Source organism: Lissotriton helveticus, chromosome 6 (genome assembly GCF_964261635.1).
Source record: "Lissotriton helveticus chromosome 6, aLisHel1.1, whole genome shotgun sequence".
In the NCBI taxonomy this organism is placed as follows: Eukaryota; Metazoa; Chordata; class Amphibia; order Caudata; family Salamandridae; genus Lissotriton; species Lissotriton helveticus.
In genome coordinates, this window is record NC_136067.1 from 1,776,785,782 (window position 1) to 1,776,808,717 (window position 22,936).

At 43.4% G+C, this 22,936-nt stretch overlaps 1 protein-coding gene across 1 annotated transcript in view; it reads left to right on the forward strand.

The window, feature by feature from the left end:
* Window positions 1–22,936, forward strand: part of SRBD1 (S1 RNA binding domain 1) — a 781,048-nt gene that overhangs the window by 166,987 nt on the left and 591,125 nt on the right. Inside the window, exons 3-4 of the mRNA XM_078649673.1 lie at window positions 3,860–4,022; window positions 14,087–14,224. Coding sequence (XP_078505799.1) covers window positions 3,860–4,022; window positions 14,087–14,224 — 301 coding nt within the window. The remainder of the gene's footprint in view (window positions 1–3,859; window positions 4,023–14,086; window positions 14,225–22,936) is intronic.

Here is a 22,936-nt window from a genome sequence, read left to right on the forward strand (position 1 = left end):
TTATCGGAGTTAAGCTTTAAAAGGTTGAGTTGCATCCACTGAGCAATACTGTTCATGCATACACTGAACTGTAAAGCTACTTTTTCTGGGTTGGAAGAGACAGTTAACACTAACTGTGTCATTGGCGTAAAAACACACCGCAAAGCTATAGGATTTGATCAGCTGAATAAGGGGGGTGATGTAAGCATTAAAAAGGTTGGACTTAATGAGGACCCATGAGGAACCCCACAAGGAAGATTGAAGGGGGTAGGTGTCTATTCTTCTAGGGTCACTACTTGCTCTCTATTGGAAAGGAAGGACCTGATTAAATTGAGCTGTCCCTTTTATGCCCTGGTTTCAAGATGGTTGACGAGGGAGTGATGGCCAACCATATCAAATTTGGCAAACAAGTCCTGTAGGACTAGGGATGCACTTTCACCTTTGTCGAAAGTTGATCTTATCTCTTCAGTGGCTGCCAAAAGGGCAGACTCTGTATTGTGTCTTGGCCTAAAGCCTTGTTGTGCAAAGTCAATACATTTTTTTGAATCTAGGAAGGAGATAATCTCTTCATTCATTGCTCTCTCTAATACTTTTGCAGGAAGTGGTAGACAAGAGATAGGACTGTGATGTTTCACTTCAGAAGGACCAAGAGGGTTTTTTGACAAGCGGCAAAATTGAGGCTTTTTTTCCAGGCTGTCGAAAAGCAGCCTGTGTCCAAGATCCTATTCATAATTAAGGCTAGGTGGATAGCAAGGTTTCAGAAACTGGATGAAGTACCTCGGAAGATCAGGGATCTGCAGGGAATCTAGGCTGGTTTTTAGAAAACAAACAACTTTTTCTACTGAAAGATGTTTGAAGAAGCTTAACCTGGAGTAAAGTCCTGGAATTTTTTTATTCGGAGAGTCCATTATCTGTGGCAGTTGTAAGAGTCGGAAAAAGATTGGTGCTTGTGTTTTTAAAATCTTGAAAAATAGTATTAACTTTGGAAAAGAAAAAATTGGCTAATTGATCAGACATTTTGGCTATTTGTAGCCCTGTTTCTGTTTCCAAAGGATGATTATAATTTAACGCCTTGAATAACTCCCTAGAGTAGTTGCTAGCTGCTTTGATCTTATCAGTGAAAAAGTTTATTTTGGATACTAAGGTTTTATAGTCCTTTAATACATTTTTATATTTTAGTTTTTCTTCTGGACTACATTGCATCCTCCATTTCTGTTGTTGATGTCTGCAGTTTTACTTTAACTCCTTAAGATCATGCAAAAAACCATGGAGCAAAAGGCATTTTCCGATGGTTTGTTCTATAAGGGGGGCACGCTGGGAGACAGCTGCATTCATACAAGGGTCACAGGAGACTGAAGCTTGCTCCAGGTCATCATTAACTGGAGGTGTGGACTCTTTTAATAAGGCATCTAGAATGTAGGAGTTAATTTTTGTCCAAGCTCACTTATTGCACACCTCTGGTGTTTTGCTTGGCCAGGGCTAGGAATAGGGACTTTCAGTTTAAACAAGATGGCTTTATGGTCAGTCCGAATTAGAGGTAAAAAATTGTCAATCATTATGTTAGGATTATTTGAAAAATACCATCAAATGGCCTGCGATGTGAGTGGATTGTTTAATTAGTTTTTAAGTACAAGGTAAGTACTTTTATCATTGGGTTGTTTTAAATAAAAATTAGATTCACCCAAAATGGTAAAATTGGGGGAGTCAATTCATGCATCCATAAAACCTAACAGAGACTTATGAAAATGTATCTTGGACCTGGGGGGCGGTAAATAAGTAGGCCATTAAAGGAGTAGGCCTTATGAATCGTTAGAGAGAAAAGCAAAGACTCAGAGTTGAGGTGAGAAAGGGGTGTATGTGTGGCTTTAATAAAACTTTGAAAGATGATTGGAAGGCCTCCACCTCTCCTTTGGGGTAGGTCCAGTCTAATTAAGTCATAGACATCAGGTAAACATGCAACGAAATGAGGGACAGATAATTCATCTGCCCACGTTTCCGTTAGAAAAGCAATATCAGTGCCTCCTTGCTCTAATAAATCAGTAATCTCTACAGTGTGTTTTCTGAGGGAGAAGATATCGAGAAATAGGAAGTCAACTTTTTGGCCGGCATTGTTGAGTGTAGTTCTGGCATGTGCTTGGTTATCAGCTATCCCGTGGATGCTTTGGGAACACAGGGAAAAGCGAGAAACAACAGTTCTTGCATGTTTAAGAAGGCTTGTTGACATTAAAGTCAAATCGAGGGCTTGCGTGAAGCTTACCTTGTTTGCTCATTTCCATGAGCGCACTTCTTATGTAAATTTGGCGGGGAAAGAGGTCAGGGGTTTTGCAACATACCTTTCCTCCGACTCCTTTTATTATGCCCCAGTGAGACATCAATCTCGTCCTCACTTTCTCTTTGAGCCTCTGCACAATTGTCTACTCAGGCTCCTTACATCAAGATGGCCTTTCTCAGAGCAATAACTTCCGCCCGGAAGGTCAGTGAGCTGCAGGCTTGTAATCCAAACATCCTTATCTTAACATGTATTCAGACAAACTGGTGCTTCGTATGAGAGCTTCCTTTCTTCCAAAAGTGGTCACTCCATTTCACGTTGGCCAAACCATCACTCTGCCTACTTTTTTACAATCCACCTCATCCCTCTTAAAAGAGTGTTGTTATTTTACCTTGATTGCACACAAGAGTTACGAGTGGAAGACCAACCCTTCATGGGGTATGTCGGAGTGAAGAAAAACAAGGGTGTGCAGAAGCGGACCATCTCCAGATGGACCGTGCGCTGCATTAAAATCTGCTACGCATTGGCTAAGCGGCAACCCCTTGAGGGTTTGCGTTCTCATTCAGTCAGAGCTCAAGCTGCAACCACTGTGTTAGCACATGGAGTTCCGGTACTGTACATCTGGCAAGCAGCAACTTGGGCTTCCTTGCACACAGTTACCAAATGCTACTGTCTGGAAAGTCCAGTCTGTAGGGATGGGGACTTTGCCTCTTCAGTCCTGCAGGACTTCTTTGTGTGAAATTGGTCCTCAGACCCACCTCCAGGGAGGAATTAAAGGGGTATCTATTCTAAGGTATGGAATCTATGGCTCGAAGTCTCTGTCAGATGAACAAGTTACTTACCATCGGTAGCGCCTTATCTGGTAGTGAACTAGCTGCAGATTCCTTACCAATCTACCCATCCTCCCTGCTCTGGGAACGGATTTCTAGGGACAGGGCTTTCCCCCCTGTCAGGGCCCTAGTTTTCCATACCTTAACATCATTTATGGGGCTGACAATGCTGATGATGCCATGCGGAGCTGAATGAATCCACCTACCTGCGTGCAGGAGTACTGTTCAAGTTAAATTTCCAGATCCAGCCTGACTCCTGGGGATAATTCTGTGGTAAGGAATCTGCTGCTAGATAGTCTCTACCAGATAAAGTGTTACCGAAGGCAAGTAACTTGTTCTCTAGTAATGTAATGCTGAAATTATTTTTTATTTGTTGTATGTTGTCGAAATCCAAATGTTTTTACCAACAGGAGGACACTTTAATTTGCATAGTGTTTAAGAAAGAACCTTTGTTCTTTTCCAGGCTACTATATCTACATTTTGAAAGCTCACCAAAACTGCAGTATTCAGCACAGATGATGTGACCTGTGTATGGCTCAGCCATAATCTGGTGCACCGGGTTTATCACTGCATAACTGTTTATTGATTATAGTGAAATCTATTTATTTGTAACAAACATGATTGTATGGAATTTACTACCAATACACAAGGTTCTCTTTGAGAGGTGCTGGGTGGAAGTAATTCTAGTGAATATGCAATAAGATTGAAGCATTTAAAAGTAATTCTTACAAAAATAACAACTGGTTCCATAATTTGATAAATTGTTTCTAAATAATTCCAGGTCCTCGGACTCCGATTCTCCTGAAGATGACGATGAGTGGGAACCAGAAAAAAAGAAAGTTGCAATTAAGAAAAAAACTTCTGTAGCAAAAGTTCCAAAACCAAGAGCTCCAGCAAAGAAAACACCAGTGAAAAGGAAACCTGCTGCTAACAGAAACAGAAAAGTAAGGTTATTCTAAATAAAATCTATTTTGGATTTACAAGAAAGGAATCTCATTTTAGATTCTATATCAGAGCTGTCTTTAGTGTTCTATATGGTGAACCCTTTGAGCCTTTCAGCCACGTAGTTCTGTGAATTTTTCTTTTCTTCAATATTTTGATGGCTATGCCTATGACTAACACTTTTGTCATGTTTTGGATGTTTCAATGCATTTAGATGACCCTTCCACACAACGTCCATGACTCACCTGATTATCAATGCGCCCCTGCTTGAATATTCTTAAACTATTTAATACTCACAGGATGAAAGTTCTGCAGGCCCTGGAGGTCTTTAAGCAATCTGATTTAACTATTAAAGAATTTTATGCGGAGTATTCCAAAATATCTTTCTTGAAGCGTTAAGGTTTAATATCCTATGTTGAAATGTGTACATTAAAATCTGCTATTCTGAATGGCCTACTGAGTTATTGTCATCTCAATACAACAATCCTTACATTGCCTTAAGTCACCAAGAAAGTGTAATTCAAAGTGCTATTGTAATGGGGTTTCTATTGCAATGAGTAGTTTTCAGGTCTAGCTTCCATTTTCCATGTTTAATGTACTGTGTTAATGTGCTGCTTCATAAATCAAAACCTAACACTGACATACTGTTTCTGAGTGTGGAACATTACATTTTCGTCCTGATCTACGTATAGGTTCTCAAAGGACTTAAACCCACTTTGCACCGGTAAGTTGTAAATCATGACACTGTCTTGCTGTCTCAGATTCTGCTGTCCTCATTGCCCTTGTTTGTTCTTCCAATATCTGAAGTAGTGATAGGGAGCCTGCTAAACCCCTCTTTTTCCCACTTCCCGGACTACTTTCAACATGCCAAATTATTTTATATCTCTAACAGTCCGTTAGGGTATGCTTCTTCCCAGACCCTGGTCTGTAGTCCTTCTTACGTACCGATACTGCTTCCTAAACTGGGGCATCTCAATCTCCTCATCCATTATTTAGCTGTCCAGTAGATATTATCTGAGACCTGCAGTGAGTGAATTTTGGGGGAAACAAAATGAGAAGTAACACTGGAGACCGCTCCCATTATTGCATGGTTTTATACATTCATATCTGTTCACACATTAGTACTGCAAGCGACATATGCGTGCCAAGATTAATTTTTATTGGTAGATACCATGGATTACAAGAAGTCATGTAATTCTATTTTATAGCCTAGTGGGTGTCCAGACTTTCGTTAGTTAGTTTGGTAATTTTATATTACCTCCTCAACCCATGTTATTGTGCAAATAGTACAGATGCCAGCAAATAGGCTGTGGGTGCGACTTAAGGTGATCATACATCCAGGGGAGGTGGCTTCTGTAGGAAAGAGTTCACTCCTCGAATTGGAGGGAATTGAGGGCGATGTACCTAGCACTTTGTCACTTCTCTCATACCCGGATCCAGACAGAAGTCTTGGAAAAAAGGAACAACACTGCTTAATCTGTTTTCCAAAACCCTGTCCTTCTGTCAAATGTAAGTTGTTGAAAGGGACAGTAAATGAGTTTCAACCCAACTGACTATTTGAAAGGCAAGATAGGAAAAACACTGGGACTCTGTCCCAAACTGTTGGCTGATATATGATTTTGTGACCATGTTGTCTGTCCTTTATTAGGACAACCGGATTCACCAGAACATGAGAGAAGTGACACATCTATCAGATCACATGGTTTTAGAAAATAAGATAATTTGATTGTCTATTTGGTGTTCTCAGCGATACAAAAGGGGATGATGGACGGAGCGTTTGAGCAAATCAAACACTCACCCCCAGTCAACTGATCTGGGTTTAATCCATCACCATTCTTTAGCTCACTCAGCCACCCCAGTTCAGACATGGCCATATGCAAATTAGTCTGACCCTGTGCCTCATGGGAACAGTCCAGCCCGAACATGCCAAGCCTGGACTGTTCAGGGTCAGACTGATTTGCATATGGCCATGTCTGAACTGGGGTGGCTGAGTGAGCTAAAGAACGGTGATGGATTAAACCCAGATCAGTTGACTGGGGATGAGTGTTTGATTTGCTCAAACGCTCCGTCCATCATCCCCTTTTGTATCGCTTTGTTCGCCCTAAGTGTGGCAGGGTATGCTCAGACGTGAGTCCCTTGCTCACTTGGTCACTGGATTCAAGATAGCCTGGCTGATGAGGATTATGAATCCGAAACTGGTCCCAGGATGCTTGTTTCCGGTCCAGGGAAGGCATGGCTTGGCAGTTCGGGCTGGACTGTTCCCATGAGGCACAGGGTCAGACTGATTTGCATATGGCCATGTCTGAACTGGGGTGGCAGAGTGGGCTAAAGAACGGTGATGGAGTAAACCCAGATCTGTTGACTGGGTGTGAGTGTTTGATTGGTTCAGATGCTCCGTCCATCACCATTCCCTTTTGCACCCCCCTTTTGTACCACTTTATTCGCCATAAGTTGGCAGGGTATGCTCAGACGTGAGTCCCTTGCTCACTTTGCCACTGGATTCAAGCAAGCCGGGCTGAAGACGGCTGAAATGCCAGAAACCGGTCCTCGGAAGCTTGTTTCCGGTCCAGGGAAGGCATGGCTTGGCAGTTCGGGCTGGACTGTTCCCATGAGGCACAGGGTCAGACTGATTTGCATATGGCCATGTCTGAACTGGGGTGGCAGAGTGGGCTAAAGAACGGTGATGGATTAAACCCAGATCTGTTGACTGGGTGTGAGTGTTTGATTGGTTCAGATGCTCCGTCCATCACCACCCCCTTTTGTACCACTTTATTTGGTGTTCTCAGTCATGGACAGAGGGCTTCTACCCTGAGTAGGTGGATTAAATCATTGCTTTCTATTGCCTGTTGTACACAAAATGTGCAGCTGCAGAGTGGGGTTTAGGGAAGATCCACTTGTGTAATGGCAGCTTCCTGGGCAGAGTTGATGGAGCTTCTGTTCTGTACATTTGTAAAGTAGCCACTTGGGCCACTCCATCTACTTTTGTCTCTCATTATAGGCTGCATTTGGGAAGTACAGATTCCTCAGACTTTGGGTCTAGGATTTTGGCTGTTGCTATTTCTTAAACTAGTTTTACCTTTTCAGTTTGCAATAAAACAGATTTTGTTTGCTATAACCAAGAGTTTGCCTGGTTTATTGAGGATTCTGGTTCTTGCTCCGCTATTGTATATCTTCATAGGACTAAGTAGTGGTACGAGGAAATAGGTTAAGGAGGTAATGATTCAATTTATTACCAGTAATCTTCATTACTCTGAATACCCTTCTTCTCGTACCATTGCCTGCGTCCTTCCCAGACAGTGCCCATTTCACATCTGAATCCCCCTTTTCAGCTTGGGAAGATGCAAACTGTGTTTTGGACAATGACCCTACTTATCGACAGTATGGTGGTAAGGGCTTGGGGAGGGAAGGAGAGAATGTTTTTCTCTACACCTTCTGGTTTGTTCGAGCTAGGTCATGTGTTTCCTGGGAAGAGGTTGGACATGTTATAGGAGTAAGCATTGTTATGAGAAAAAATGTGTTCAAAGTCATGAATATTACTGATAAGTAATTGCATCATTTCATACACTCACATTCCAAAACCTTGCAGAGGCAAAATGAGTCACGCAACCATGAATTCTCCAGTTTGTTTACTCTTCAAAAATGTTTGGTATTGGTAGCATTCCCTAGGTGCCATAAATTAAATACCTTCAGCAAGCCCTATTTTGAATACGAAAAATGTTTTTTTTTCTCAAATCAGACTTTACCTGGCTGTAAATCTGGCCACACTTGTCCTGTTATCAATGGGCAATAGATTCAGAGTGTGAAATGGGACGATGTCACCTGTATGAAACTAGGTTATTATTTTAAGAGGAGCGTTACCTTACCAACTAAATAAACACAATCTAGTTAGATCACAACAGAGTTCCCTACCCTTAGTGGCAATGGTATATGAAACAGGCAATTCCCCAAAGGAATGTGTGTTGAGTTCAGGCAAAAGAACACAACAAGTGAATTGCCCAACCGAATTAGAACTCTAAAGAAAAAACTAATCATCAAGAAGGCACAAAACATTTGACAATTAATATGGGACCCTTACATGGGGTGTGTTAGTGTTCGGGGAAAATGCTAAAAGAAAAGCCCATATAACAAACGAGATCTTAAGGCCCCTTTCAGTCTATGTACATTACCCAAATGGCTACCAGAGGTCTGCATTGCAACAGCAATTAAAATAAGGAAAAGTTACCCTGAAAAACGTTCTGCCTCGCAGATGTCGATTCAGCATCTGTAATCTACAGTGGTACACTCCAGTGCTTGCAATCACCAAGTTAATCTTCAAGGGGACTTCAGTCACAATTCCCATCTTGGACTTTTCCATGCTGATCTGTGTTCACCTTGACAAAAAATCAGAACCAGGGATGCAGATATCCATGCATCTGGGGCACTTGGGGTAGGGGTACACGTCCAGCACTGTTCAGGGAACTTTTCTGTCCAAACACCTGCTAATGATGGGTTGTTGCAATAGTAATCTTATTCAGTACGAGAGGAACAGCACATTCGGACGTTTGGTGTATGTGCTTGGCTGAGGAGCAAGTGGGGTGAAAGTATCATCTGTGGGATTATGACTGAACACCTCTAAGTCAGCATTATCTCTACACCGTAGCAACCCTGTAGTGCTGTGGAGTCTCATTCAACTCTCCTCTCTTCATAAGATGCATTCCACTCCCAAGTTCCATGTTCCATATTACATAGGAACATTCCACAACTCTAAACTAAGCATAGACGGAAAGGGGCCACCCCAATTGCCCTTACTGCACTGCATGTTTGTGGCACACCTGGTGCTAAATCATTCGTAGATGACCCGATTCTGGTACTTTTCAGCCTGTTGAAACTGAGGAGCTCTTTCCGGATACTCTGCCTCATGGAGGTCCAGCATATGGACCATAGGCCAGACCTAAAGGATCTCTGGCCTGGGGTCCTGGAATAGCTTTCCACCCCACAGAGACTGGCCATCTGCTTAGTTGTATGTGGCTACTAGGACCCTTGCACCATCTGGGAAAAGCAACTAGCTTAACAGCAGGTAGCCCACACCCTTGTCCTGCTGCTACAGAGGAAGCTCACTACCCATTCTTGTCTCTGTACACAAAGTGACAGGGGGGACATTTAGAAAATGTACCCGGCATCCTGGAGCCTTGACTGACCTTGAAGCTTCAAATGAGCTTTCATCGAGACTTGCACAGCAGCTTGGAATTCCAGACATGGAGTCACTACCTGAAATGACACCTTTTGTTTATTTTAAGTACAAAGTGTCACCAATTGCACTGACATGTTGCACCACCTATGTGTGCGTGGTGAATGGTTCGTGCATAATCTCTCACACCCCTAATTACAATTTTGCACAAACCTAATTATAGCCAGGCTATCATGATGCTCGCTGAAGCTTTATATTTGTATTTGTGGGCAATCTTAAGTGCACGCTGCAGCCCGTATATCAGATTTTCACTTTCATGTCATTGGTTCAGTTTCTTAGTCAACCTACAAAACAGCCTTTCTAGAGGTTTACATATGCTAATTGGGTAAATACAGTTTTAGATTACATTTTTAAGGACAGAGCAAACCCACTGTTGCACCAAATGAAAGAGTTACATTGTACAGTCATGCTACAGATAAATGGAGAAAAACCTACTTGTGCACGCTGTCCTCCAGCTTCTAGGGCATTGTGAGTAGGAGAAAAGTGTGCAAGCCGAAGAGGCTAGCTGTTATTGAATTCTGTTGGACTTTTACATTTCAAAATTGTATTTTGTGAGGCTGCAATTTGCTAATAACTGCCTCCTGGCCGCACCCAATAGATTTCAGTAAAAACTAACCCTACATATCTGCAGTTTTGACCTTTTCTCATCCTTTGAATTGTGGCAACTGGCGTGTAGAGAGGGCTGCTTTAATTGGAAGAAGTAGGAGAATGTCAGATGATATTAGTTTTATTGGCAGGGTCTTTCAGTAGGTGTCCAGATATATTTTTTAGGGGAAGCCTTATTTTTTACTCAGTATTGTAATAGGTCATTTATACATGGCTGTGTGCAACATAGTGCAGTTTGTAGCGAATTGAGGGTAGGACAGCCTTGTACATGAAGCAAAAATCACACCTTTATGAATGTCTTTGCATGTGTGTATTACTAAATTGTTGAATCTGCTTTACTTTACCTGAGTGCTTACTTGTCCTGGTGTGATTTATCCACTTGCAGTAATGTTTAATGCCATAAATGAATACACCATATCTACTGCTGTGGGCTATGACCTGTATCAGGCGACATAGTTTTTACATATGGGACTGCTGCTTGGGGTAATATTCCATGTAAGCATTAAAATTCATTATGATTGTAGAAACTGGTTCTCTATATTAACATTTTTTAAAGAAACCCAGTACAACGGCACAGAGTGGTTCTTATTTTCAGTTTTTGGCTGGTGGATAAATGATAGTCATGTGATCATAATTGTGTATGTTTTTAAAATATGGCTCACCTCCCCTGGTATCTGTATTATTGTTTAATTATTTCCCAGTGCTCCTTCATGAAGAGGGTACACAATGAGAAGATATTTGGACTCCTGTTTACGTTGGTGACTCTGGGTATATTCTAGTTTGTTTATTGCTTCCCTACCCTTTTCGCTGGCTAAATGCAAACAAATGAAAAAGAAAGAATGACCACGTAGCATTAAAAAGAAACAGTGCATTTTTCACTTTATTTTCAAAAGAACAGGTGAGTGGTGTTTAAGAAATATTTCACGGACGACGCCCAGCTGATTGTTACGCTGTCACCAAATATGGACTCTGTTTCCATGAGACTCAACAGCTGCTTAGCAAAATTATCTGACCGCATGGCAGCCAGCTGTCTGAAATGTAATGGTGGTAAAACCGACTTTCTGGTCCAAGGAAATAACCCACCGCTTTGGGATCAGATCATCTGGCCATCTCCCTTAGGAGATCGCCCATCTCCTAAGTCATAAGTAAAAAGCCTCGGGATGACTCTGGATAGCCAACTAATCCCAGGGCTAATCATATCCCGCGTTGGTTATGACAACTCGCTGTATCTAGACAGTCCAAAATCAGAGCTAAATAAACTTCAGATCACTCAAAATGCCGCTGCCCAGATACTGTTAGGTATTTCGAAAACAAAATCGGCTGGCACTATGCTTAAAAAGCTTCACTGGCTGCCCATAAGCTGCAGAGTACAATTTAAAGCACTGTGCATTTTAGATCAAGCAAAGCATAACACAGGCCCATCTGTTTATCAGCAAATGGCCATCCCCTTCCATGCTAATAGGGACCTACAATCAAGAAATTGTGGACTGCTTTTTGTCCCCAGATTTAGGAAAGCTAGAAGTAGGGACAGGCCTTTTGCCTACCTCGCACCTAGGCTTTGAAACTCTCCCTACCAGCCTCAGATTAGAGGACAATTTTGCGAGGTTCAGGAAAAAAATGTAAGACATATCTTCTCTTAACTCTGTCCTACTCTCCTTTAATTCAGTAACTCCTATCATTACATTAGCGCTGGGAAGCACAATTTAGGTAGCCATGCGCTTTATAAGTTCTGTTCTATTCTGCAGAATAGAATTTCGTTGAATCAATATTCTGAAGAAAATACACAATTTTGACAGCATTTTATTGGCATGTTAAAAATAAATAATTTGGAGTTCTCTAATTGTGCCCTTAGAACTGACAGTGAACTACTGTCTCTGTTGTGGGTATGGCGCATACAGCGTTGGTGGCTGCATTTCCTGATTAGGAGTAATCTGTATTGAGACCGGACGTTTTTATCTGGGTCACTCGGATTGAGGCCTACTGGCCCACTTGTGTAAAGATCCCTTTCTGTGTGTGTACCTGGGCCTTGCACTGACATCCCGTTTGCTTGCCTGTATGTATTGCGAGTGCAGCACGTGTATGGTGAGTGGTTGAGTCAGAGTCATGGAAATCAGTGAGACTCATTCAGTCCTGACCTGGACTCATTCAGGATTATGCTCCCAGACAATGGAAGCCTATCGCTTGCATTCCTGTAGCAGGAGAGCGGAAACTAAGTCTGTAGTAAAAGAAAAGGAGACATAGCTGCCTTTAGAAATATTTGGACACTTTTGGTTAATAAATAGCTGCTGATTAGTCTTTCTGAGCACTGCCAATTGGTGGATGGTATAGGTGATGGATGAGACTGCAGGCTCTCTTCGGTAAGGCAAGAAAGTCAACAGATAAGGCCTCCTTCTTAGCCTTTGCCTGATTACCCCTTCAGTTGACTGCCAGTTGCAAAAACCTTATACCTCTTTGTGCCTATATTTTGGGGGCTCCAGTATGAAGAATGTCCCAGTGCTACCTGCTCTGAGATGCGCTCACTCCGGTCTGATTGTGTTTGGAAAACAGTCTGGAGAAAACAGTTGAAAGGAGAACCACACCAAGCCAGTTCTCAGTTTGAGACACTAGTTCCAAACCCCTTGCCTAGAAGTTGTACATAAAAGTGGGACCCAAACTACCCCAGTTCCAAAGTCCTTTATGACAAAGGAAGGGAGTTCTCTGCAGAGTACTCAAATGACAGCTGTTCTCTCAGGACTGGTATCTCAAGGGATGGGTAGGAAGTATGCTAGTGTAGCTGTTGCCCTGCATGACGGTAGTCTACCTTCTTGCCTGCCTGCTAAGAGACGGATGGAGTCTGCCTATCTCCGCAGGAGGAGAGAATATTCAGTAGAGGCAAGGCCCTATGCGTTCCTGGTGACTGAGGGAAATCCTAGAAGCAGACAGTTTGAGAACGATGTAGGCGAAGCCTAGTTCCTGTGGCCCCCTAGTGTCTCACCCGGTTCATGTCAGGAACACAGTGCTCCTTCTTGTCCTGATCGAGGCAGCATATTCCAGAGTGACACTGACCCGGAGGAGGGCTACATCTACCAGACTGAGCAGAGGTCCCTTTTATCTGTCAGACTGCTGTGGACCCGTCTGGGTCTACTCCCACTTTTAGGCCGTACTTGGATTGTAAGTAACTTAGACTGCTGGCCGACAAATCATGGGCCTTACCTGCTCAAAGAAAACTGCATCCCTGAAGGACTGCTATGGCCAGGCCCATGTCTACTTGATCGAGGCCAGGCACCGCAACTTGGTGGACACCCTGCTTGATGTGACCGGCGCAACAAGTATGTTGGCTCACTTTGGATCCCTATAAAATATGCCGGAGGGCAGAGTGGGTACAGAACAGTTCCTTAGACCCTTGAATTATATCTTCTATCCAAGGAGGAGTAAGATATTGCAAAAGACTGAGAGCAATTAAACCATGGGCATTCTATTGATTGCATCAGAGCCTAATTCATGCCATTCTGATTGCCAGTGACAACCAGAGCTAAAGGGAATACCCGGGTAAGAGTAGAGATGGAGCGAGGCAGGTGCACAGCCTATAAGTAGTGCGATCGTGATAACTGACTTTCATATTCATTGGAGTGTGTAATATTTAATTGATGTGTAATGTAATTGAAGTACTTTCTTTATTCTACAGGCAAGTTCTCTTCTGGACATTAACATTATAGTGTCTGTTGGTTGATTGTTGTGTCCTAAGCAGAACCTCCACACTAACTTTCATAAAAGCATGTGACTGCTTACCCTCCACACGTTACGATATGCTGTACTTGGCTCACTTTGAAGGACAATGGTAGGGCAGTTCCTGGGACGTTAGTATCAAATCACCTCAACCCTCATGGTTGAAGTCGAGTAGCCCTGGCCTACCGTATGGCCTGTGAACGGGGTCTGATAAGGATATTTATATATAATTGCCATCTTTGGGACTACAGGCCATTAATTGATCACTAGTTTATTTGATACATAGAAACTGTTAGAAAGGTTTTCATGTGAGCGAACCAAATGCCTTTTCTGTGGTGGTATTAACTGTTGTGAAAGCCCTGTAACAATTATGATGTGAGGACTCTACCAGCATGCCTCAGATTATTTGGATGAGGTGATTCAATTTGCCTCAGATTATTTGGATGAGGTGATTCAATTTGTCTCAGATTATTTGGAGGAGGTGATACAACTTGTTTTTTTAAAACTTGCCATACATTTCTTTTTAAGGGAGGTTTAAATTGTGATGAAGGAAGTGTCGGCGCACATTTAACAAAGCCAGGACAATTATTGACCTGTGAAAATGCAGATAACATACAAGATACTTCTGCTGATGGACAACCAAGACCACAAACTGTCAAAGAAGAGGTATTGTATACTAATTTACTGATTATTGACTATAGTGGTACTCAAACATGGATGTCTTCATAACTAACAAATCAATACATAAAAAAATGTATAATTCTTTCAGCATAGCACAACGTTTCTCAATGCAATCTAGATATTATTGTGCATGGATTTCGCTTTGCAGTAGGTCTCTTATGGAACAATTTTTACAACAAACATGTAATCTCAAGTTGTATGTGATGAATGAGGCCCGCTTAACGGTATAACATTGGTGAAATATTTATCACTGCAAGGAGCATGAATGAATTTTATTAACTGTACAATTAATTAAAATCATTACACTAAAAACAATCCGCATATAAAAGCTAAAACAATGATACGTAACTACAATTTGTGATGAGTAACTGCAAGGAGCACATTGCTAAGTAGGATCGTCCCTGAGAAACAATCTTTGTGTCTTTCAGACAAGCCTCCTGGCTTTGTGTGCCTCCTAATGTAAGTAGCCATAACTGGCAAACACTTCTTTGTTTTAGTAATGTGGATGTTTTTTAAATGGAAAAGATGTTGAAGTTTTGCTTCAAAATCCTTTCTGAAATCACACCCCAAATCATTCTAAGGCATTGTTTGCACTTACGAAAATCTGTGAAAAATATTGTTGCAACCTCTTCTTTCTCGGTAAGAGAGTAAAGTCTTATGATATTTCAGCATATTCTCAGTACTTTAGTTTTTTTCAAAAAAGAAAATAGGAATAGAATGGTAGTCTTTCTTCTTGACCTTTTCAGATGCAATTTACCGTTCCTAAGACGTGGACATACTAGCATGAGTTGGTAGTAATGAGGGATGACCCTTCTGTGATGTTGGAGGGTCTATGTAGGGATAATTGTAAACAAAGTACCTGCCTCCAACATATTTCTGTTTGAAATGTTAGTCTACCAGTTGAAAAGAGCCAAAATATTTTCCTAATGATGGGTTATGCTGTCCTCAACAATGCGGGTAATGTGGCTCATTGGAATAATGCACCCATGACGTTAGGCTATGTTCAACTTAAAGGTATTAACATGGAGGAGGAATGCCACTAATATAAGAGAGATTTGAAAAAGAACTGTGGTTCTCATTGGCATCATAATATCTCAAAATTCATATGATTTCAGAAGCAACAATAGCTATAAATAGTTACCGTGTTAGCAGGATTAATTTCAATAGCACCAAAACAATTTCTGAACAAATGCTGGTAATAATATAGCGATCACTCAAAGTCATTAGTTTTGTGATATTTTGTAGCATATAACTACAGTATATATGAATACACAAAGAAAATGATAAAGTGCACTGTGTCCCTTGTGAAGAAAGAACCACTAATCTGAATAGTTTATACATATTTACAACAAAAAAAGGAAAATAAATGTGTTCCATAAACAACAAACAACCATGTGTACTAATTAAGTCTAAGGATTATGGTGAATCAAACAGGATATCCCTCAGTTAACAACACGGGCAGAGAACATAAATAGGTTAAACTTATTGCAAATGCCCGAGGACAAGTTTTTTCAATGTCACTGGGTCTTAACAATAATGTCCTTGGGATTGGAATCTTTTTTTATTTTAAATCTTTTTATTGAAAAATAAATATATAACAAGCAAGGCAAAAAGATATGTTACACGAAGTACCAATTCAAATGGGAAGGAAAGACAATACAACAAAATCAGCAATCCGTATATGGAAGGGGGGGGGGAGAGGACAGGGCCAAATCAATATACATACAAGAAAATAATCAGAATGCAGGGTCAGGGGGAAGGTGGGACATCAGTGTTTTCTATTATGGGTGGTGCACAAATCTCGCCGCGATAACTATTCCAAGGTCCCCACACTCTGCACCACTTTCTGGGACGACCCCGGGCCAAGTATATTGTTTTTTTCCCTAAACATGCACCAATCCATGTTCTCCTTCCACGTTTCCACCGAAGGTGGCCTATGGGAACCCCACAGTTGAGCAATATCTCGTTTGGCAATCATGGCTCCCAGGGTCGCCCATTGTGTCTGAGCTACATTATAATCCGTGGGTTCCCAGACATTTAATAAACACCGTCTGGCTTCCGGCAAGAGGGCAATCCCCGTTACTGGGCTCATTACCTCATATACTCCTCTCAAAAAGGCCGCAACCTCCCGGCACTCCCAAAGAATATGGAGAAACGTACCTATCTGCCCACATCCTCTCTTACACAACCCCTCCTCAGAGAAGCCCATGTGAACCAAACGGGGGCCCGTGACATACACTCTATGAAGAATCTTAAGCTGAACCAGTCGGAGTCGAGCTGGAATCGCAACCTCCTTTGGAGAGGAGATCGCCGACTGCCAGTCCTCGTCATCCAATTCAAGGCCGTCACGGGTCCACAAGTCCCGAAGATGTAAAAGGAGGTCTGACCTATCATTAATCAATTTTTTATAGACTAGGGAGATAGTGCTGTCGGGCACATATCCATCCAACAATCTATCCTCAAGCGGGGATGACTCCGGAACGACCTCCCCCACCGGGAAAACCGATCTCAAAGCGTGACGTACTTGAACGTAGCGGAAGTACTCTGTATCGCTTAAAGCAAACTCCTTCTTCAGTACCTCAAACGATTTCACCTGGCCCTTGCCCCAGAGGTCCCCCACCTTACTAATACCAATGAGGTCCCATTTGTCGAACCCCTTGGTGTTCCATAATTTACCAAGTCTATCGGAGGCAAAAAGAGGGGTCACTAGAGTCAGGCGGTATTTCCATCCCATGGATCTAGTTGCATCCCGCCACAAATGCACCGCAGTCTTGGTGGGTCCCGACAATACCTGAAGTACAGATTTTGAGTACAGCGCCCTATAGTAGTTACCCCCAGGTAATAGCCATTTATCCATGGCAAAGGCGGGATTCAAGTCTGGACCATAGATGCAATGATTAATTGCACCCAATTGAGACGCCCAGTAGTAACGTTTTATATCAGGGAGAGCAATGCCCCCGTCGTACCACAGGGGCGTTAGTTTGGCGAGTGCAATACGGGGTCTGTTGTCCCATATGAGCTTCCTTTGAAGATCCTCAACCGTGCGGAAATAGCTAGCCGGAACTATGTCGAGAGTGTTTTGGAGAGCATACAGAAAACGAGGCAAAGACATCATCTTGAAGAGGGCTGCACGACCCAGCGGCAAAAGCGGAAGTCTACGCCAACCCGTGACGTCCTGCTTCAATCTAGCCAAGGGTGGGAGAAGATTACGGTCGTACCTAACTGCAGGGTCCAATGAAACGTAGATACCAAGATATCTAAACCCCGTTAGTGCAATTTGAATAGGACAATTACTTGGAAGAAGAGGGACCTCTCCAGAAAGGACGTATAAATAGTATTTTGTCCAGTTAATAATTAGACCTGAGTTCCTACCAAATAAATTTAAAACATCACACAAAATTATCAATGACTTCCGGGGCGAGGTTAAATACAGTAAGATATCATCTGCATAAAGCGAGATGCGATCTTCAAACTCGGATGACCACCGAATACCCTTCATCGAAGGCTCCCATCGGATCCAAGCAGCGAGGGGTTCGAGTGCCAGGGCGAAAAAAAGCGCGACAAAGGACAACCCTGACTCGTTCCCCTCTCAAGACCAAAAGAAGTGGAAACTCAGCCATTAACAACAATTTGCGCGAGGGGGTCTTCATTGGGATTGGAATCTTAAAGTATTCTCCAAGTTAGCAACTGCGTGCAGAGACCGAGCGAGTCGGCCCTGGCTGTGGCACCTCGGTCATTGTCAGTGCCACTGCCTTGTCCCTTGATCAAGAGTCTGTCTATTGTAAAATATGGACTGTTGCAAAAAAAAAGATTCAAGATGAAATAATCTGATAGTAATTAATAGAATCCAGACACCAGAAATTAAAGGACTTTGAGCAGCCCCTGAGAGGATATCTACCCTGGCGAAGAATGGCAAAGATAAAGGGAAGGGAAGGGAAAGGACAGAGCAGAGAGAAAGAAAGACAGGGCAGGAGTTGTGTTAAAAGGGGAAAATAATAGATCTTTATTTACAAACTCCCAAGGCCAACGACCAACCTCTATTTTAAATGAACTTAAAGGTGTTAGAATCTCAGTTTGATAGTGGTCGGTCCGTTGTGTTTTGGTTAAAAACGAAATTTTCCCTGACTTACAAGCGCACTGGTGTGAGACAAAGAAATAACACGCACAAAAAGAAACATGTAGCCACGCTTTTAGGGCTGAATAAGTTACACCAATTATCGAGGTACACTTACGGATAAAATATAATTTCTATTTTTATTGTAAAAATATATGTGAAATGTCTTTGGGTGAGCAAAAATACATCACCTTTTTTTGACAAAATCTTTTGTATTCAAAGAATAACATAAAACACAAAATACAACAAAAAAGGTGCAGTACAACACATCGATCTTAACTTCTAATATCGCGACATTCAGTACAGATACAATGTCAGGCATTGGGTTACCGTACAAGAGGCACATATCATTGTTCCATATGTAGCTCATTTAAATATCATTGTCGTCCACCACAAGGGAAGGAGGGAGGCTGACAGGAGTACATAACAAACCTCTACTCTTATTCCATGGGCCCCAGATTTTGTCCATTTAGACGGGCAACCCCTACTTTCGTAGACCACCCTCTCTGCCTGCATGCACCAATCCATATCCGACTCCAAGTCTGGGTATCTGAGTTGGTGTCCTCTCCTCCAAGTTCTAGCTATATTGCGCTTCGCCACCAATCAGCCCAAGGCAACCAACATCTTCTCAGTGCGTGACAGATCCGTGGCATCTGAAATGTTTAGCAGAGACAGCCGGGGGGAAACATCTATAGGTGAATTACAGATGCGGGACATACCAGTAATAAACATCTCCCAATGCCCTTGGAGGATCGGGCAGTGCCACCATTGATGTATGAAGGTAACAACCTACCCACACCCGCGGGGACAATTGGGGGAGTCTAATGCCCCCATCTTGACTAATACCGAGCTAGTGTAGTAGGCCAGATGTAGCAATTAAGTTGAAAAATTTAACTCTCGAGCGGATCGTTGCATCGCGGGGCCGGGACAATGCCTCCCTCCAGTCGTCGTCATCCAGGTCCCCTAAGTCGTCAGCCCACTTTGTACGTATTTTCTGCTGAGCGTCTGGAGTATGTTTGAGGATTTTACAGTAGGTCAATGAGATGGCTCTCTCCAGGAGATAGTCATCCAACAATCTATTTTCCAGAGGCGAGGAGACCGGAAAGTCCGACTCCTTTGGAATAAAAAAAATACATCCGCTTTTATTCAGAACCAAAACATCAAAAATATAATGTTTACAATTTTTTGTATAAGCTGTAGACAGTGCAACTACTAGTACTTATCTCACACCAAGAGAGTGGGAGATTTGTTTTGCCCGGTTGCATTCTCCCAAACACAATAATTATTCACAAAACAGCAATGGTTGTGTCCACTGCGTTTATCTCGGTCCTCGGGGTCCCGCGCGCCCGATGAGTGATCATGCAGTGCAGTGGAACCGTAGAAGCATCCCCTTCCTCAACCGCAACATGTGGTGTATACGCATGAGGCCTCATCCAATAATAGACATATTGGGCCTGTGCACTTAGATAATGAGCATAAAAATCTGGCGCCCCAAAGCCTCCCTGGTCATACCCGCTCGTGAGTACCGACCATTTCACCGGAGCGGTTTTGCCACCCCAGACCAATCATAGCAAAGCTCGTCTAATGTTCTGAAAGAATCCCATTGTTAAAATCACCGGGATATTAATAAACAGGTACAAAAACCGTGGCAGAACCACCATTTTAATTAAGGCAATGCGGTCTACCAACGACTTTGGCAGTGAGACCCACACATCCACTTGCTGTTCCAGCCGTGCATATGCTGCCCATAATTTTCCTGTACCACGATGAATGTCCCAGAATTTATGTTGGCATGGCTGCCAGGAGCTTCAATGCCCTTCTTAGGGTCTTGATGTATTTGGCTAAGAAGGTGTTCATACGAGAGCCTATCTTGGACATCAACGCCACCTTATCCTCCAAGGATGCCAGGGGCATTCCATCATGAGAATGGAGCAGACCTCTTGGTCAAGCGGCTTGTGCAGTCTACTGGCCACATACCAGGAAACTTTATCACAGGGGACCTACTGCAAGGAGAGAGGGCCATGGGAGCTGATAAGATCCCGTTAGAAGTTTATACTTTTTTTTTTACTGTCTTAGGTTCTGAGCTGGGGTAAATAAGTTTGCAAGTGCAAAAGGGACAGTTGGCCATCGGATTCTTGGTTGTTCACCAATATTGGTTTTTTTCTGAAAAAAGAAAAGTCTCTGTGCGATCCTGGGTCTTGTAGACTAATTACCCTAATTAACAGCAACACCAAATTATACTAAAAAATCCTCGCCACACGATTAGGACAGATTTGGTATGGTGGTCTCTGCAAGACGGCATGGCTTTATTCTGGGCTGGGGCACAACGGACGATATCTGACAAGTTATCACACTTTTTGATGCAGCTGCTGTTTCTGGGGATCCCATGGGTTTATCCCTATTACATGTGAGAAAGCATTTGACAGTGTAACCTGGGAGTGTCTGTGGGCGGTTGTAGGTTGGTTTGGAATTGGTACTAGGTATATTAAGGCAGTCCAGGCAGTGTATCGTAAACCCATAGCTAGCCGCGTCCGGTAGTGGGAGTATCTGCCGGGCGGCGACATAGGGAGGGGAAGGGGCAGGGTGGGGGGTAGTAATGTATGGATTGCGAACCTTAAAAGGTAAGTAAACATATAAATAATAAAACGAATTTCGTTGCGCGCACTGCATCGCATTTGGTGATGCAGTGCACGCAATGAAATTCGTTTTATTTATTTATATGTTTACTTACCTTTTTTTTTTTGTAAAAGTTTTATTTTTGGTATTTGCTCAAGAGTGAAAGAGAAGATAGAAAAGTAAAAGGAAGAAGAAGGAGATGAACCATATAACAGGCGACAGAACGTCACATTTCCCACACAGGGGATGCCAAGAACCCCGCCATAGCGCCCCCATACAAATAAGACATGTTGCCTCACATATCAATGTTCGTGGTCACCAAAGCAATGAGTGCGGCAAGTCCATAACGATTGTCCATCGGGCTCGAAGAGGCGTCTCCAAGGTAAGCTGATGTCAGATAGGAGTGCCACTGGACACTCCCACATGGAGGCACGTCGCAACAAGAGTAACTACAACCCCCCAACGTCCCCCAATCCCCCCCCACCCACACCCTTCCCCTGGAGGTGGCGACCAACATCCATACATCACGACCACCCACACGGAATGGTTAAACTTGAAATAGGTGTAGTGCACGAAGTGCCGGGGGGCAAACTGCAGAGGGGAGACCCCGAGAGAGGAACCTCACCAAGGGACCCCAGGTAAATATGAAGTTCTTGAAGTTCCCCAGAAATATATCAGACAATCTCTCCACACTCAAAAGGCGCCACAGCCGTGCATGCCACAATGAAATGGCCGGAGCAGATGGGCTCTTCCAGGCAGTTGCTAGCGTCAATTTGGCCGCCCCCAAACACAGCCACACCATGCGTTTATCAGCCCTCGTTTGATGTTCCAGCAAGAGATCTCTTAGCCCCAGCAGGACATAGTCCATGGAGTTCGGAATTGGATAGCCCAATATGTCTTTAATATGGGACAGGATCTCGGACCAGAAGGGACGAATGCTGGGACAGTCCCACCAAATGTGGCGAAAGTCCCCCAAGCCACCACAGCCCCGCCAACACCGATCCGAAGTAGTCGGAAATATCCGATGCAGCCGAGACGGGTATAGATACCAGTCAAACATTAGTTTAAAATGAGCCTCGCGGAGGTTCGTGGAGTGGTTATGCGTCGTCACATCCCGCCAGAGGTTCCTCCACTCGGTGTCAGAGATATCCCTACCCAGGGTAGCCTCCCAGTGGTCCATGTAGCGAGGACGGGGGGAATCTGCAGTATCAAGTAACATCCTATATAAGAAGGAAATCGTCCCCTTCATCTCAGACGTGCGGAGGAGGAAAGCCTCAAATTTCGTCAGAGGTCTAATAGCGGCGTCCCCAACTGTAGCCGAAGTCGCCCAGTGCAAGAGTTGAAGATGACGAAAGCGTTCCGTGGATGGCACCCCGTAATCTCGCATACAGTTATGAAAAGTGAGTGGCGCCGTCCCGTGAAATAAGTGAGTAAGAGCACGGCAGCCGCCTTCCCTCCAAACCTCAAACGGTCCGCCCGACAATGCCGGGGGGAAGGCCGGATTAAAATGAATAGGAGTAAAGGGAGAAGGGAAGGTGGTCCACCGGTCGTCTCCACTAAGTGTATCCCAGACCTTCAACACCGTGCTGGTAGGGGTGCTAATGTACGCATTCCTGGGGCGGTCAGCCTTGGGTTTCCATGCCAGGTCCCAGATGATCTGCCGGCCACACAGCGGTCCATATGGAGCCAATGCTTTTCCGAGAGCTGCTGCGACCATTTAACAAGGACTCTCAACTGCGCTGCCTTATAATACAGGACCATATCCGGGAGCCCCACCCCCCCCTCCGAACGCGGACGGCGGAGTACAGCATAGGAGAGTCGCACCCTGCCACACATATTTCAGTATCATAGATTTTAGTCGACGAAAGTAGTCTAACTCCACCGGAATAGGTAATGCCTGGAAGAGGTAAAGAAGTTTAGGAAGGAGGACCATCTTGAGGGCATGAATCCTACCCAGCCATGAAATG